Source organism: Polypterus senegalus, chromosome 12, assembly GCF_016835505.1.
Source record: "Polypterus senegalus isolate Bchr_013 chromosome 12, ASM1683550v1, whole genome shotgun sequence".
Lineage (NCBI taxonomy): Eukaryota > Metazoa > Chordata > Cladistia > Polypteriformes > Polypteridae > Polypterus > Polypterus senegalus.
Genome location: NC_053165.1, coordinates 123,815,629 through 123,833,377, shown reverse-complemented (window position 1 = coordinate 123,833,377; position 17,749 = coordinate 123,815,629). Strand labels below are relative to the sequence as shown.

At 42.2% G+C, this 17,749-nt stretch overlaps 1 protein-coding gene across 3 annotated transcripts in view; it reads left to right on the top strand.

The window, feature by feature from the left end:
- Window positions 1-17,749, top strand: part of rasl12 (RAS-like, family 12) — a 119,713-nt gene that overhangs the window by 88,105 nt on the left and 13,859 nt on the right. For 2 of the 3 annotated variants that reach the window (XM_039773368.1, XM_039773370.1), the window contains exon 4: window positions 3,201-3,274. In XM_039773368.1, the coding sequence (XP_039629302.1) occupies window positions 3,201-3,274 (74 nt within the window). The remainder of the gene's footprint in view (window positions 1-3,200; window positions 3,275-17,749) is intronic. The other variant, XM_039773369.1, reaches the window with a different exon arrangement.

The following is a 17,749-nucleotide window of genomic DNA, read 5'->3' as shown; positions in this document are numbered from 1 at the left end:
GTTTTATTATTTAGGGAGAAAAAAAATCCAAACCTACATGGCCCTGTGTGAAAAAGTAATTGTCCCCTTGTTAAAAAATAACCTAACTGTGGTGTATCACACCTGAGTTCAATTTCCGCAGCCACCCCCAGGCCTGATTACTGCCACACCTGTTTCAATCAAGAAATCACTTAAATAGGAGCTGCCTGACACAGAGAAGTAGACCAAAAGCACCTCAAAAGCTAGACATCATGCCAAGATCCAAAAAAATTCAGGAACAAATGAGAACAGAAGTAATTGAGATCTATCAGTCTGGTAAAGGTTATAAAGCCATTTCTAAAGCTTTGGGACTCCAGCGAACCACAGTGAGAGCCATTATCCACAAATGGCAAAAACATGGAACAGTGGTGAACCTTCCCAGGAGTGGGCGGCCTACCAAAATTACCCCAAGAGCGCAGAGACGACTCATCCGAGAGGTCACAAAAGACCCCAGGACAACGTCTAAAGAACTGCAGGCCTCACTTGCCTCAATTAAGGTCAGTGTTCACGACTCTACCATAAGAAAGAGACTGGGCAAAAACAGCCTGCATGGCAGATTTCCAAGACGCAAACCACTGTTAAGCAAAAAGAACATTAGGGCTTGTCTCAATTTTGCTAAGAAACATCTCAATGATTGCCAAGACTTTTGGGAAAATACCTTGTGGACTGATGAGACAAAAGTTTAACTTTGTGGAAGGCAAATGTCCCGTTACATCTGGCGTAAAAGGAACACAGCATTTCAGAAAAAGAACATCATACCAACAGTAAAATATGGTGGTGGTAATGTGATGGTCTGTGGTTGTTTTGCTGCTTCAGGACCTGGAAGGCTTGCTGTGATAGATGGAGTCATGAATTCTACTGTCTACCAAAAAATCCTGAAGGAGAATGTCCGGCCATCTGTTCGTCAACTCAAGCTGAAGCGATCTTGGGTGCTGCAACAGGACAATGACCCAAAACACACCAGCAAATCCACCTCTGAATGGCTGAAGAAAAACAAAATGAAGACTTTGGAGTGGCCTAGTCAAAGTCCTGATCTGAATCCAATTGAGATGCTATGGCATGACCTTAAAAAGGTGGTTCATGCTAGAAAACCCTCAAATAAAGCTGAATTACAACAATTCTGCAAAGATGAGTGGGCCAAAATTCCTCCAGAGCGCTGTAAAAGACTCATTGCAAGTTATCGCAAACGCGTGATTGCAGTTATTGCTGCTAAGGGTGGCCCAACCAGTTATTAGGTTCAGGGGGCAATTACTTTTTCACACAGGGCCATGTAGATTTGGATTTTTTTCTCCCTAAATAATAAAAACCATCATTTAAAAACTGCATTTTGTGTTTACTTGTGTTATATTTGACTAATGGTAAAATGTGTTTGATTTGATGTGTGACAAACATGCAAAAGAATAAGAAATCAGGAAGGGGGCAAATAGTTTTTCACACCACTGTAACAGTGTGTGGGACATAAAAAAGAACCTTGGTTATTTTGGCCAAATAATTATACATAAACACAGTAGCAGTCAAAAATGTGTCAGAAAATTAAATGAAAAAAAATTTTTCTCTGAAACCGTTGAGAAAGGTTCAAAAAGAAAACATGTCAAAGAAGGAACGTCTACAATATTTGTATTATATAACCATTATTCAGACTTGACTACTTGAGAACAACAGTTTAAAAAGGAATTGGAGGTACCTAAAAGCAAATATTTTGAAAAATGATTTCCACTTAAGCAAAAATTAACATTTTTTGTAGTATTTTAGCAAGAGAACACATTAAGTTGAACAAGGTGTACGCAACCAGCATCTAACATTCAGATCCAGTGTCTGAAATTCCAAAGCCAGTTGATGCTGGGCTAATAATACTGATATGTAATAAATATGTGTAACACTAGATGGCACTATACCAGCGCTTAACCCAACACACAGACAATAAGACACATTTTAAAAACACCAAGAACCAGTTTAATTTCTGCTTTTTCCAGTAAATAGTGCCAAAGCACCTCCACCACAATTAACAATTAAATCAATCACAATATTAATCACACAAATCTCTCCTCCACACCTGTCAGCAAGCTCTGTCCATCCATCCATCCTCTTCCGCTTATCCGAGGTCGGGTCGCGGGGGCAGCAGCTTAAGCAGAGAGGCCCAGACTTCAATCTCCCCGGCCACTTCTTCCAGCTCTTCTGGGAGAATCCCAAGGCGTTCCCAGGCCAGCCGGGAGACATAGTCCCTCCAGCGTGTCCTGGGTCTTCCCCGGGGCCTCCTCCCAGTTGGACATGCCCGGAACAACTCACCAGGGAGGCGTCCAGGAGGCATCTTGATCAGATGCCCGAGCCACCTCATCTGACTCCTCTCGATGCGGAGGAGCAGCGGATCTACTCTGAGCCCCTCCCGGATGACTGAGCTTCTCACCCTATCTTAAAGGGAAAGCCCAGACACCTTGCGGAAGAAACTCATTTCAGCCGCTTGTATTCGCGATCTCGTTCTTTCGGTCACTACCCTTAGCTCATGGCCATAGGTGAGGGTAGGAGCGTAGATCGACTGGTAAATTGAGAGCTTTGCCTTACGGCTCAGCTCCTTTTTCACTACGACAGACCGATGCAGAGCCCGCATCACTGCGGATGCCGCACCGATCCGCCTGTCGATCTCACGCTCCATTCTCCCCTCACTCGTGAACCCCGAGATACTTGAACTCCTCCACTTGGGGCAGGATCTCTCCCCCAACCCTGAGAGGGCTCATTTGTTGGGTCTCCAACAGTCCTTTAAATAGTCCTTGACCAGCTGGAGAATTCAGGTTTTAATCAGCCTGAAAGTACTTCAGGTCTTCCGTTGTCATAGTTCATTAGTACTTCTGGGCTAGGTGAGAATTTGTTCTCCCACCAACTTCCCACAGTGTCCCCTGGCGGCACCCATGGTACCCAGCAGGGCTGTGTTGCTGAACTCTAAGTCCCATAGTGCCCTGCGGGCATCCAGGTACCGGTGCAGTCCAGGGAAGCTGCCATTTATTGTCTTGGGGGAGACAGTGTCCTTGAAAAGCTGCCTTTCCCCATCCTTCCATTACTGGGGCATCCTGGCTGGGATAAACTACCGGCTGTCCCTTACATATGATACAAATACTCTAAAAAAAACACTACTGTTTTCTCACTGCATAAAATTAATTTGACTTGATTTGATTTTCTTGTTGTTACAGAAGATACCTACACTTCAGAAGACATTGTGGATCAACAGCCCGTTATACTCAAAATCATGGACACAGCTGATCAGGTAAGATTAAAGCTTACAAAGAATATTAAGTAGTTACCAATATGCCCTGCGGTGGGCTGGCGCCCTGCCCAGGGTTTGTTTCCTGCCTTGCGCCCTGTATTGGCTGGGATTGGCTCCAGCAGACCCCCGTGACCCTGTAGTTAGGATATAGCGGGTTGGATAATGGATGGATAGTTACCAATATGCAATTTAGGTATGCAGTTTAGGTGATATCCAAAGGAAAAACAAATATTTCTATTGGTTATTTTCCAACTATAATGAAACAAACTAATGGAATGTTAAATATGAAGTATGCACTGCTGACTCCTTGAAAAAAGACATTGCGAAATAGAATATATTTTGTTTTCACAGATACAGCACACACACACTATAGTGAAGCTATAGTGAAGCTAGAACTCTTCTGTATAATAGTTGTTCTATCATGAACGGCACCCAGCTTATAAAAGGAGAGTGATCACTACTTTAGAAAAAGAAGATTGATTGGAAAAAGTGCTTCAAAGCTCTTAAAGCCATTATACTGTAGGGAATTTTTATAACTGAATCATCTTACTTGCCAACAGCAAACTCAGAAAGTATTCAAATTGGCTCCATGTGCATGCAAGTGTAGAGATTTGTATGAATGGGCCCTGTTAGGGGGTGGTCAGGGGCAGCTCTGTCGTTTCATCAAACTAGGCTGTGACCTGGCAGCACTTTCTCAGACATTACCCGGTAATGCATATGATTGGTCGGCCATTCTGCAAACATCCACATACACCTGATGAGCCAAAATTAGGACAAAACATGTGTCATGAACTCTTTGTATTATTTGGCATGTACTGCATCACATGTCTATGATTTGTGTCTCGCAACTGAGAGGATGTAGATGATGTTTGCAGAATGGTCAACCAGCCACTAACGTTACCTGGTAGGTAACCATCCATATAATCAGATTGCGATTCTGACCTATGAATGTAATACTCCAGTTTTCACACCGTCAAGTAAGCGAACCAACCGCTGTGATACAATGTCAGAGGCTTCAACTTAGGCACTGACATCCATGGTTCAATCCCATTAGGGAAGCAAATATGTGAAAACCTGATGAGCCCCAATTAGGGTGAAACATATGTTGTGTACTCTTTGTATTATTTGACAGGTAATACATAACATATCTATGATCTGCTTCTCACCACTAAGAGGATGTGGTGGATGTTTGCCATCTGGCTGACAAGCCACAATCATTACCTGATAGGGAACCATCCATATAACCAGATTATGATTCGGACGTACGAATATTTATATGTATATATACTACTAGCAAAATACCCGCGCTTCGCAGCGGCGAAGTACTGCCTTAAAATTTTTATTAAAAAGAAAATTAAACCTTTTTACACTGAGGGAAAATATGGCAATAATTATTAGTTAAGGATCTCTTTGTATACCACATTGCTAGTTCGGCTCTCCAGTTGTAATATGACCAAGCTGTGTGCTGAGCATACTCTTGAGCATGCAACGTACAGTTGGCCATGTGAAAAGGAATCTTGTCTGAAATCTCACAGCTTGGATTGCTGCTGTCATAATCGGTTTGAGTTTCATGGTTTGTTTCAATTACGACAGTGTTTGCAGGACTTGTATTGAAGTGACATTCGGCATCTGTCAAGCATTGTAAGCATACAACCAGTTTTATCGATAACTTCACATCCAGCTTTTGAGAGTTTAAACATTCATAAACATCAAAGTGTCCACTACTGAAATCGTCACCTGTGAATCTAAGATGTTTAAGAGGCAATGCCGGTTTCGAAAAGTGTAAAATATTTGGCCATTTCGGTACACTTGGAAGCGACAACCAAACAATTCAGCGGTAGCCATCAACTCACATGCAGAACCATAGGTGAAGGGCTTAAGCATTTCACTCTTATAGTGCTCCTGTGTAGTATAATTATCTCCTGTACCGTCATCAGTCCACACCTTGAACCTGTCCCAGTCATTCAATACATAAGACACAAAGTTCCTCCGGATATCAAGAGTGAGCCTGCAATATGTAACAAAGAGAATGGAAAAGGCAGGTGCCATCTCCAGGCATGGAAACCACTCGGTAAGTGACAGTTCTTTGATCGATGGTGATCACCTCGATAGACATGTTAATGGGGGTACGGTTGGAATGGTAAAGGAAATAGGTACTATAGTACACAATAACTATAATCGTAATAAACGAACAATAAAACAGCGGAGAAACCATGGATTAAATAAAAAGGCTGTAGTTATCAGCAGGGAGATGTGAATCCCGTGGCAAAGCAAGGAAGGGAAATATAGAGACCAGAGCGACAGACAGCCTTATATAGGCAGGCAGCCAACAACGTGGGAGGCGTTGGGATGGGGGACCCAACGCTGCCTCACACGGTGACTGAGCTGCAGGCTATGGATGTACTGTATATATGTACGTAAGTAGGATTCAGTTAGCGTTGGGAACCAGCGTACCAAATTTCTTGAAGATGGGCCCATAAGTAACAAAGACCGTTGAAAAGTTCAATATGGCGGCCGACAGTGGCATCATACCACCGAAATAAGTACCAAATTTCAGCCTTCTACCTACACGGGAAGTTGGAGAATTAGTGATGTTGGAAAGTTCAATATGGCGGCTGACAGTGGCGTCATACCACTGAAATAAGTACGTACATTGGTTTCGGTTAGCGCAGGGAAGCCACCTACCAAATTTCATGAAGATGGGGCCATGAATAAGAAAGTTCAACATGGCGAACTTTGTTGACCGTTATGACCGTTACGCGTAGAATTTCGAAATGAAACCTGCTTAACTTTTGTAAGTAAACTGTAAGGAATGAGCCTGCCAAATTTCAGCCTTCTACCCACACGGGAAGTTGGAGATTAATGTGATGGAAAGTTCAATATGGCGGCTGACAGTGGCGTAATACCACCAAAATAAGTATGTACATTGGTTTCGGTTAGCGCAGGGAAGCCGCCTACCAAATTTCGTGAAGATGGGGCCATGAATAAGAAAGTTCAACATGGTGGACGTTGTTGACTGTTATGACTGTTACGCGCAGAATTTCGAAATGAAACCTGCTTAACTTTTGTAAGTAAGCTGTAAGGAATGAGCCTGCCAAATTTCAGCTTTCTACCTACACGGGAAGTTGGAGAATTAGTGACGTTGGAAAGTTCAATATGGCGGCCGACAGTGGCGTCATACCATTGAAATAAGTACGTACATCGGTTTTGGTTAGCGCAGGGAAGCCACCTACCAAATTTCGTGAAGATGGGGCCATAAATAAGAAAGTTCAACATGGCGGTCATTGTCGACCGTTATCGACCGTTATGACCGTTACGTGTAGAATTTCGAATTGAAACCTGCTTAACTTTTGTAAGTAAGCTGTAAGGAATAAGCCTGCCAAATTTCAGCCTTCTACCTACACGGGAAGTTGGAGAATTAGTGATGAGTGAGTGAGTGAGTGAGTGAGTGAGTGAGTGAGGGCTTTGCCTTTTATTAGTATAGATATGTATACATATGAAAATCAAAATGAAAAATAATGCGGCAGGCTAGTCCATTTTGCCGAAGTTTCATTGCAGCAACTCAAAATCGTACTCAGTACGTTGTATGGTCCCCACATGCTTATATGCATGCTTGACAACATCTGGGCATGCTCCTAATGGGACAACAGATGGTGTCCTGGGGGATGTCCTCCCAGATCTGGACCAGGGCATCACTGAGCTCCTGGACAGTCTAAGGTGCAACCTGACAGTGTCAGATGGACCGAAACATAATGTCCCAGTGGTGTTCTATTGGATTTAGGTCAGGCGAGTGTGGGGGCCAGTCAATGGTATCAATTCCTTCATCCTCCAGGAACTGCCTGCATACTCTTGCCACATGAGGCCAGGCATTGTCGTGCACCAGAAGGAACCCAGGACCCACTGCACCATTAGCTTAATCCTAATGGCAGTCACGGTAAAATAAGAACATTTTCTTACAAATGATGTAGCTCAAAGTGCTTTACAGGATGAAGAAAGAGAAAAAAGACAAATGAAAAAAAAAAAGTAGGCAATACTAATTAGCACAGAATAAAAGTAAGGTCCGATGGCGAGGACAGATAAAACAAGATTTGAGGTTGTGCGTCCTTCCATGGATATGTCTCCCCAAACAATCACTGACCCACCACCAAACCGGTCATGCTGAACAATGTTACAGGCAGCATAATGTTCTCCACGGCTTCTCCAGACCCTTTCACGTCTGTCACATGTGCTCAGGGTGAACCTGCTCTCATCTGTGAAAAGCACAGGGTGCCAGTGGTGGACCTGCCAATTCTGGTATTCTATGGCAAATGCCAGTTGAACCCCACAGTGCCAGCCAGTAAGCACAGGGCCCACTAGAGGACATTGGGCCCTTAGGCCACCCTCATGAAATCTGTGTTTGTTCAGAAACATTCACACCAGAGGCCTGCTGGTGATCATTTTGTAGGGCTCTGGCAGTGCTCATCCTGTTACTCCTTGCCAGTCCTGCTGATGAGTTAAGGACCTTCTACGGCCCTGTCCAGCTCTTCTAGAGTAACTGCCTGTCTCCCGGAATCTCCTCCATATCCTTGAGACTGTGCTGGGAAACACAACAAACCTTCTGACAATGACACATATTGGTGTGCCATCCTTTTTGTTTTTTGTTTTTTGTTTTTTTTTTTTTTTGTTTTTTTGACACGTATTGATGTGCCATCCTGGAGATGTTGGACTACCAGTGCAACCTCTGTAAGGTCCAGGTATCGCCACATGCTACCAGTAGTGACACTGACTGTAGCCAAATGCAAAACTAGTGAAAAAAACAGTCAGAAAAGATGATGGGGAAAAATGCCAGTGGCCTCCAGTTGTCTTATTATTGCCCCTCTAGTGCACCTATTGTTAATTTCATTAACACCAAAGCAGCTGAAACTGATTAACAACCCTCTCTGCTACTTAACTGACCAGATCAATATCTCAGAAGTTTCACTGACTTGATGGTATGCTCTGATTTTTCAGCAGCATATATATATACAGGTAAAATTCCATTACAATGAACTGCCAGGGATCTAAAAAATATTTCATTGTAATGAAAATTTCGTTGTAATTAGATTTGTTGATATAGTGCTTTCTTTAACTTGCATCCAGGTGTCTGCAATCATTTCAATAGCTGCTTTCGCGTTAATTTTAATCTTCTCCTGTCTACAAGTTATGATGATCAGAATATTTCTTAGCATTTTCTTGCAATAATTCACTTTCAGGGTGCGAATCATGCCCAAAACCCAATGGCTGAAGCACTGCTGTGCAATTGGGTGGGAGGAATTCAACCCGAACATTATCTAAATGCAGAAGCCTGTTGTGGGCAGCACAATTATCAATCAGAAGCAAAATCATCCTTTTCTTCTTCTTCATATTGTGAGGTTTCTGAACTGTTTTGGGATCTGGGATCACCCCCACCCAACAGAAACTTCACGCTGAAGTGCATTCCGAAGCGCGATTGCCGCGTCTGTGGAAGATTGTTTGTCCGTTGCCGGAGCAGGGCAACCGCAGGCTCACAATGCTGCAGTGAGGCACCACAGAGTGAATCCTAAAAGATCGTGGACTATAAGTCCCTGTCTTACACCCCAAAACACATGGCTTAGTCTCAGTACTTCAGTACTACAGTCTTAGTACTTTAGCAAAACCAGCATTATTCAGCTTGAAACAGGAACAGCACGGTTATTTATTGTAGCGGGATCTGCCACTCTCCTGTACACAGACACAGCAATCAGGCAGGGTCGTGCCCAGGTTAGTGGCCAAGTAATACTGTTCCCTGCATCACCCATCGAGATCTTTTGTATTTGCTTTGATGAAGAGCCGCCAGAGTGCTGTGAGCCTGCTGTTGCCCCGGGATGCTTTTCCAGTTGGAGGAGGTCCCAAGTGAGTTTAGAAACCTCACATTTTCTTGAATGAGTGCCACATTAATAGGAATGTTTCTTGAATAAGCATCACTAAACCACATAAAAACTTCTTTTTCGGCATCTTCAAATGCAGCAGTTTGCGTACATTTGCAACCTGAGATTTTTCTTCTTTTTTTGCTTGGTCTTTCAAGAAAGTTGACAGTGTCAATGACAAAATTCCGAATTCACTGGCAATGTCTTTTTTCTTTTTGCTGCAATCGACAGCTTTTTTGTAATATGAAATGTTATTGTTTTTTGTATGCCTTTTCTATAGGAGGGTGACAATGAGTTAAATTCCAGTGGATATTTTTCAAATGTTGATGAGCAATAAGCAAAAGGTATCACTGAAAACCACCAAAAAACAAAAACAGCAAAAAAAAACAGTACGAGGAAAGTCCGAAGAAAGGCAAAAAATTTACAATGTTTCTGTTTGGGGATCTTTGTGCACAACTGAGCTGCGACCACAGAACTAACTGCTCTGTGGATGATTCATTCAAGCATTTTAAGGTCACTTCATTGTAATGAAAGTATGTGATGAATGTACTTCATAGTAATGAGATTTCTATAGACTTGTGTCATATGTGGAAACTGTCGGGACAATAAAATACTTCATTGTAATGAAAGTTTCGTTGTAAAGATATTCATTGTAACTGAATTTTTCCTGTGTATATATACATATAAATATATATATATATACTAAGGGGCTTCGCCCCCTGCTCGCTTCGCTTGCCCAACCCCGGGTTTGGTTTACTAGATATACAATTTAAAGAGATTGTTATTTTCATTGGAATTGTTACATATGCATTAGTTTCACTTTACTTTAAAATGTTTGTAAAAACAATACTGTACTTGTCCTTTATTTTCGGCCCCAGGTGTGGTTAAATCTCTTTCTCGCAGGACATATAACAATGCTCACTTCGATCATTTAACAGCCTGTACAGAAGCTGTCCTTTTGCCACTTCACGTCTCTGCCACTCGCATTGTGAGGATTTTGCCTGAATGCATGCTAAGGAGTAGCAGTCGGATCATCTGCTGGCTTGCTGCTGCTGGTGAAGTATGTGTTCTGCTTGTTGCTTGTCGTTGTTTTAAGAGCTGGGAGCACATGAAGCATGTCTGCCAAAAGCATTCCAACAATTGCTGGGTTAGATCTCAGTGAACTTGTTTTAAATGTTGTCTCACTGCCTTGTCTCGCGTGACGTTAAAGTGTCTCTCGTGGGACATCAAATTGTCTTCTGAGAAGATCCGAGAACATCATGTCTTGTCACCCTAGCCTCCCTTCCAGGATTTTTATTATTATATACAACCACCTTAACCCTGACACAGACAGGTAGGACACTAATTGCCACACAACACACGGTTTATTTAAATTTGCACTCCACAGCACAATGTAAAACAGTCTCTTCTGTCTCCAGCCAGTCCTTCCACCTCCATTCCTCCTTTACAAGTTTCATCCACTTCCTTCCGATTCAGGCCATTGGATGTTGGTGAGTTCCAACCAAATAGGGCCCCGCAAATGTCCATGTTCCCCCTGGTGGTAGCTTCTATACTCATGACCTGTGACCCAGCTGGAAACCAAGAGGGCTGCCCTCTGTCGGTCCAGGGGAGAAACTCTCCTGAAAGTACTCTCTCCCCCAGTCCTTCCATAATCAGGGTGTCCTGACCGTCCTTCCCAATATACATATAAGATTTAAGGGCACCATATACAGCTTGGAATGGAGCGATACAAATGCTAGAGACAGTCCTCAAAATGATTTCTCTCCATGGCTGTTATCAGCCCAGAAATGGTGTTATCAGTCTGAGAATGATGTGAGTAATACTGTATGTTAAAACGTCACACACACATTCTCTGCATTTAGTTTTGGTGCCATTTTGAGGGCTAAATTAAAAATGAAAGTGGAGTGAGACACACACACTTAGAAAAGTATACAGTGTTGAGGCAATTACAATTCTTTGGATTAAGAAGCCATTTATTTTAGCCTTCTTTCAATTTGAGGTTGTATTAAAATGTATGAATCAGGTAAAGTAAATTTCAGCAAAAATAGACAAAATGTACATAAATTACTTTATGCATGGGTATTGAAGAACATTTTTATACTGCAGAAAAATTTTAGTGCACTTAAAGGATAAGTTTGGCATTTTTCAAGTCAAAGTTATTGCTTCACAATCATGATATGTATGAGTTTCTGACTTGAAACCGTATGCTAAACTGAGACTTTCAGTACACATTTTAAAAATACCTTGTCTATTCTTGCAGTTTATAATTGACCTGTAGAGTACTAGGCTCCACAAATAAAGGAAAAAGCCTTAAAGCTTACCAAATATGTCCACTTTGAAGCAAAACTAAAGGTTGTGTTTAAGAGGCATCTTTATGATAATAAAAGGAAACTGCAAATAATTATTTAATTATAGATTCTTGCTACTTTATTAAGGCTAAATTTCTTGCTCGCTTCTATTTGTAATGCCATTGTGGGTGGAGTTAGAACAATCCAATGATGAACGCCCAAGCTCAATTCAGTCTGTGTTGCACACTGAGTGACAGTGTTGTGAAAGGAGCACATGTGAGTTATATTGTACTTTATATACATAACAACAAATCTAAACTGAACTGATTACACTGCATTGTATTTTTTTTATAATAGCCTTTGATTTCTGAAACAGCTACACCACATTTTCTGTGGCGTGTCAAATGTTCAAAAAAGAAAGAAGGTAGAATGCACAATAGAGCAGACTGAAGCATCACAAACCAATTATCAATTTTTATAATGCATGATTAGTTACTCCTGCTGACAATATAGTAATACAAGAACTGAGTACAATGTTTTTGAGTGTGTAAATTCACTGACACTGATGCCAATCAATCCACAATTACACAGGAAGAGCATACAGAGTCCACGTAGAACCTGGTACTATGAGGCAGGGATGGCAGCCCAGCATACCTTTGTTTAAAAATGTTCAATGAACTTGAACTTCATTAAATTTAGGTAAATTGTCATTTCTAAAGTGGCCATATAGTGTGTGTATGTGTGTGTGTATTAGTGTTCACCCTGTGATGGACTGGTGCCCTGTGCGGGGATTGTTCCAGCTTTGGGTCCAATGCTTACTGAGACCCTGCCCTGGATAAGCGGGTTAGGAAGATGGACAGAAGGATGCTAATAACCTTTGTTCAGTTCTTGCCACTTGATTGTATAGTACAGTGGTTCCTTGGGGGTATGTGGCGGACCGGTTGGGGTGAAGTTTTTGAGACACTTCACAGTTTCTCATCTGAGAACGACCTGAAATTGTCAAAAGTAGTACTGTATAATAGCACACTTAAAAGGACTTAAGGTGTCGTTCAGACAGCATTTTCCGAAGCAAAATACTGAAGATAACTGGATTTCTAAATCCATTCAATAAATTGTTTCTCTCAACAAGCTGAAAAACTATCAGTTTCTGAAAAAGAAAAATTGATTGAACTTTCAACTGATTCTTCTTTACAATCTGATTTAAAAAAAAAAATGTCATTGACTGTTGGGCAGCAGTGAAGGATGAGTACCAAGAACTCTGTGATAAAGCAATAAAATATGTATTACCTTTCACGAACACAGAGCTTTTCGAAAATGCCTTCTTGTTTTATGCATATATTAAGAATAAATATCACAATAAGCTTGACGCAGCTCCTTATTTGAGGTTATATCTATCTTCATTTGAACCTGATTTTAAAAAACTCGGATCCTTGTAAAAAGCTCAAGGATCGCATTAAAATTATTAAGAGGCACGTTGGAAGACTTGTATATCAAGATGAATAATTTTTATGTACTTTTATCATAAGTTAATGTGGGTAAAATTATTTTAGTGCTGTTTTTATTTGTTTTGATCTTATGTTAGGCTGCTGTTATAAAAATTTGAAATAATTTGTAAAATGTAAAATCAAAAATAAAAGCATATAAATGTCATTAGGTTAATTTGAGTCATTTGATTATTTAGCTAACCTAAGAAAATTAAAAAAAAAAAAACTTTTTGTGTAGGGGTAATGAAGAGAAGGGGTACGGGAGAGAAAAAAGATTGGGAACTGCTGGTATAGTACATTAGTGCTTGAAATGGAAACAAAAAGATGCTGGTACTTTCTGTTTTTGTAGTCTGCTTGGTCCTCCTCATGATGCATTAAACATTTTACACAATTTCTTTTTCCTTCTTAAAACAACATGGACACACTGTTTTGCAATACATGTGTAATCTCAAGATGGGGATCAATACTTGATAATAACACAGAAATTGCTACAAAGGTTTGTCAAAGTGAGAGCCTGCAAGCTTGTATTTTACTTACAAGATTTAACTCTGTTGGGAAAGGCAAGCTCTGATCTCTGACTATTAGAGGACAAACAGACCATAATTTATGTGTTTAAAATTGTACTATATTTCTTTAGAATATGTGGTTTATCAGCATTTACTATCAATGTGAATATGGGCCAGGATGTGGCTCAATTCTGTACGGCCTGCCCCAACTGTCAAATAGTTTCTGTTCACAGACCCACTAGGGCACCCCTTGTACAGATGCGTATTATAGATGTCCCCTTTGAAAGGGTGGGACTGAATATTGTTGGCCCGCTCCCCAAGGGCAAAAATGGGTTTCAGTATATGCTCATGTTAATTGATTATGAAATAAGGTACCCAGAAGTGGCCTTGGTGTAGTACGTGGACACCCAGACTTTTGCAAAGGCCCTCTCAGAAATGTTCACACGTATTGGTTGTGATGGGCGGCCTTAGCCATTACTCAGCCAGCTGGATGGAAGGACTGAGGGAGAGAGCATCTCTGAAGCACTACCTCCCCTGGGACACTAGAGGCCAGCCCTCTTGGGCAGCAGTGACACCACGGATTGCCGCAGAGCATGCCAGGACTTGGAGTCTGGTACAGCCCTGTTGGGTTCCATGGGGGCCACCATGGGGAGCAGCAGAGCCCTACATTGGACTTCCACCACACCTGGGAGTGATTCCAGGTAATACCAATGAGGCACCTGGAGCACTACCAGAAACTGAATAAAAGGAGCCACCTCACTCCATTCAAGGAACCAGAGTCGGGAGGAGGAACACAAAGCTTGCTTGGAGAGGAGAAGAGGCAGCAGACAGAGAGAGAAGAAAGGGCTGTGGCTGTGCTTATGTACTGTACTCTGTAGTGGGGAGAGAAGGAAAAGCACTGCCCCACTTAAAATAAAGGTATGTGCTGGACAGAACTTGTGTCTTGCATCTGTCTGTGTCAGGTAGGGTGGTTGGTACACCCCCTGGTGGACCACATGGTATCCCTTACGAGATTTTGACTGATCAGGGCATGCCATTTACCTCTCGCATCATGAAGCAATTCTGTGAAGGTTTTGCAATTAAGCAGTTGCACTCCACGGTTTATCATCCACAGACAAATGGTCTGACTGAACGATTTAATAAAACCCTAAAATAGATGATTTGGGGGGTAGCCCATGACGACCCAACCTCAAGGAATACAGTAGTGCCTTTTCTCTTATTTGCTGTTTGGGAGGCATCCCAAGCACCTACCAGTATGAGTCCTTTCAAACTACTATTTGGTTGCAAACTGCACAGGGTGTTAGACATTTTTCGAGAAGAGTGGACTGGACTCAAAAGGCACCTCCTGAGGGGATGCTTTTTTGACTGTGTGGTTTTGCTGCAGGAACAGATTTGCAGGTTGTCCTATATTGTGGAACATGTGTAGCATGAACAGGAGGTACAAAAACGTGAATATGACATTATGAGTAAACTCAGTGAGTTTAGGGGGTCGCTTACTGGTGTTGATCCCATCATATTAATCATCCCAGCATATTAATCTTTTAAAAGAGTGGCATGACCCCCAGCTGGTCATTGTCACATCTGCAGCAGTCCCTCAGACTGAAGTCGCTATTGGGGATGAGTTAACTGACACTCAGAGGGCAGACTTGTTACCACTGATCAAGAGGAACTCTGTCTTTTCGGCCACGCCGGGGTGAACAGAAATTGTGGAACACAAGATCGTGACCGCGCCTGCCGTTACTGTATATGTGCCCCCATATCGCCTTCCGAAGGCAACGAGGAAGGTGATGCACAAGGAGGTTCAACAGATGCTCAAGTTGGGTGTAATTTGTGAAAGCATAAATGACTGGTGAAACCCTTTTGTGCTTGTCTAAAAACCTGACAGTTAAGTTTTGGTTTTGTATTCATTTTAGGAGGTTGAATAAAATTTATGAGTTTGACACATACTCGATGGTGCGTGTAGATGACTTGTTGGAAAAGCTTGGGTGGGCCTTGTATATTTCCTCCCTAGATCCCACGAAGGGTTAATGGCAAGTGCCCTTGAAGGAGTCCAGTTGCGAGAAGACTGCATTTGACACTCTGGACGGTCTCCATGGCACACCGTTGACTTTTCAGGGGATGATGGACCAGATCCTGTGTCCTCATTCTGCACATGTGGGAGTGTATCTAGTTGATGTAGTCATTTTTAGTAATGACTGGGGCAGTCATCTCATCCAACTACAGGCAGTGCTTGACAGTTTGAGGCAGGCAGGGTTGACGGCTGACCCTAAGAAATGCAGACTGGGTATGTCAGAGACCCATTATTTGGGGTATTCCATGGAGAAAGGTTTGCTGAAGCCTTGAATGGAGAAGGTGGTGGATGTGATTAGGTATATACGTCCCAAAACACAGAGACAGGTTCTTGCCTTCCTCAGGCTCACGGGATACTACAGACGATTCATTCTCAATTTTGGAATTGGCTGCCCCCCTCACTGACTTGACAGAGGGCAGGAAGAACCATAATGTTGTTTGGACCTGTGACAGAGCCTTCTCAGAACTAAAAGCCACTTTATCATCATTCCCTGTTCTGTGAAATCCAGACTTTTCAAGAGAATTTATTCTGCAGATGGATGCAAGTGTTTTCGGTTTAGGGGCAGTGCTTTAAAAATGTTTTGAAACTGATCCTCAGGGAATGCAATTACTCGACTATTGAGAAAGAATGTTTAGCAATTAGGTGGACTGTGGTAGCCCTCCGGTACTACTTGTGGGGACGGCGGTTTACCCTAGTGACTGACCACACCCCACTGGCTGTACAGATAGATATGAATGCCCGGCTCACTCACTAAACTCACCAATGGTTTATTAGTTTACAGGCATTTGCATTCAATGTATGCCACCATCCCGGGGCTGCATACATCAATGCCGATGTTCTCTCAAGACTGGCCGAGCCCCACTTGGGCAGTTGCTTTTCCCACAGGGAAGAATGGACAGTGATTCAAACTGCAATTCTGGGTTTGAAATTTGTTGGTCGGATCATTTCACTCCAGGAATAAAATTTAAAATTGTCCTCTATCGCAGTGAAGCATCAGTAGCATGTGCAGGAGGCACAAAAATAAAATTATGACAGGAAAAGCACATTTTGCAAATTCAAAAGAGCAAAAAGGGTCTTGTTTTAATCCTGTCTGACCCACATAATTTTCTGGTGAAATGGCTGGGTCTTTCAGTGCTGAAGAAACAAATGGGCCCAGTGACCTATAAGGTTAAGATTCCAGGCCGTTGGAAGTCCATTCAGATGCTGCATGTTAATCTTTTGAAAGAGTGGCATGACCCTAATGAGGTGTTGGCCACCACCACTGAAATCTCTGAGTCCAACGTTGCTATTGGTGATGATCTGACCTAAACTCAGAAGGCCGAGTTGCTGTCACTGATCAGAAGGAACTCTGATTTCTTTTCATCCTTGCCTGGCCAGATGGTACTAGCAAAACACAAAATTGTGATCGATTCTGGTGTTAAGGTGCAGATGTGCCAGTATGGTTTACCATAATCAAATAGGGATGTCATACACAAAAAGTTGAAGCAAAAGCTTGAATTGGGTTTGATTCACAAGAGTAAAAGCAAATGGCACAGTTCAATTATTTTGGTACCAAAACCAGATCGCTCCATTGGGTTTTTCATAGATTTTAATGCTTGAATAAGATTTTCAAATTTGATGCCTACCCGATATTGATGACTTGCTGGAGAAACTCAGACAAGCCTCTTTTAGTTCCACTTTGGAGATCATGAAGGGTACAGCAGGTACCTCTTGAGGAATCCAGTTATGTGAAGACTGCATTCACCACCCCAGATGGGTTGCTCAAATTCACTGGCTTCTCATTTGGCCTTCATGGCGCACATTTAACTTTCCAGCATATGAGGGATCAGATTTTGTGGCCCAGTTCCACATATTCTGGGGCAAATGTTGTAGTCATTTTCAGAAATGATTGGCAGTAATATTTAAACCACTAACAAGCAGTGCTTGACAGCTTGAGGCAAGCTGAGTTGACAGCTAACTCTAAGAAGTGTAAATTGAATATGTCGTAAACGCATTATTTGGGCTATTCTATGGGGACCGGTTTGATAAGTCCTTAGTTGATAAGATGGGTGAGGTGTTTGCGTATCCACATCCAGAAATGTGGAAACAGGTTCACGCTTTTGCTGGTTATTCTGAATTTTACACATAGAGCTGCCCCTCTAACTAACCTGATGAAGGGCGGGTAGAACCACAGCATTGTCTGGGCCGATGATTGTAAAGGGTCCTTCTCTGCCTTGAAAACCA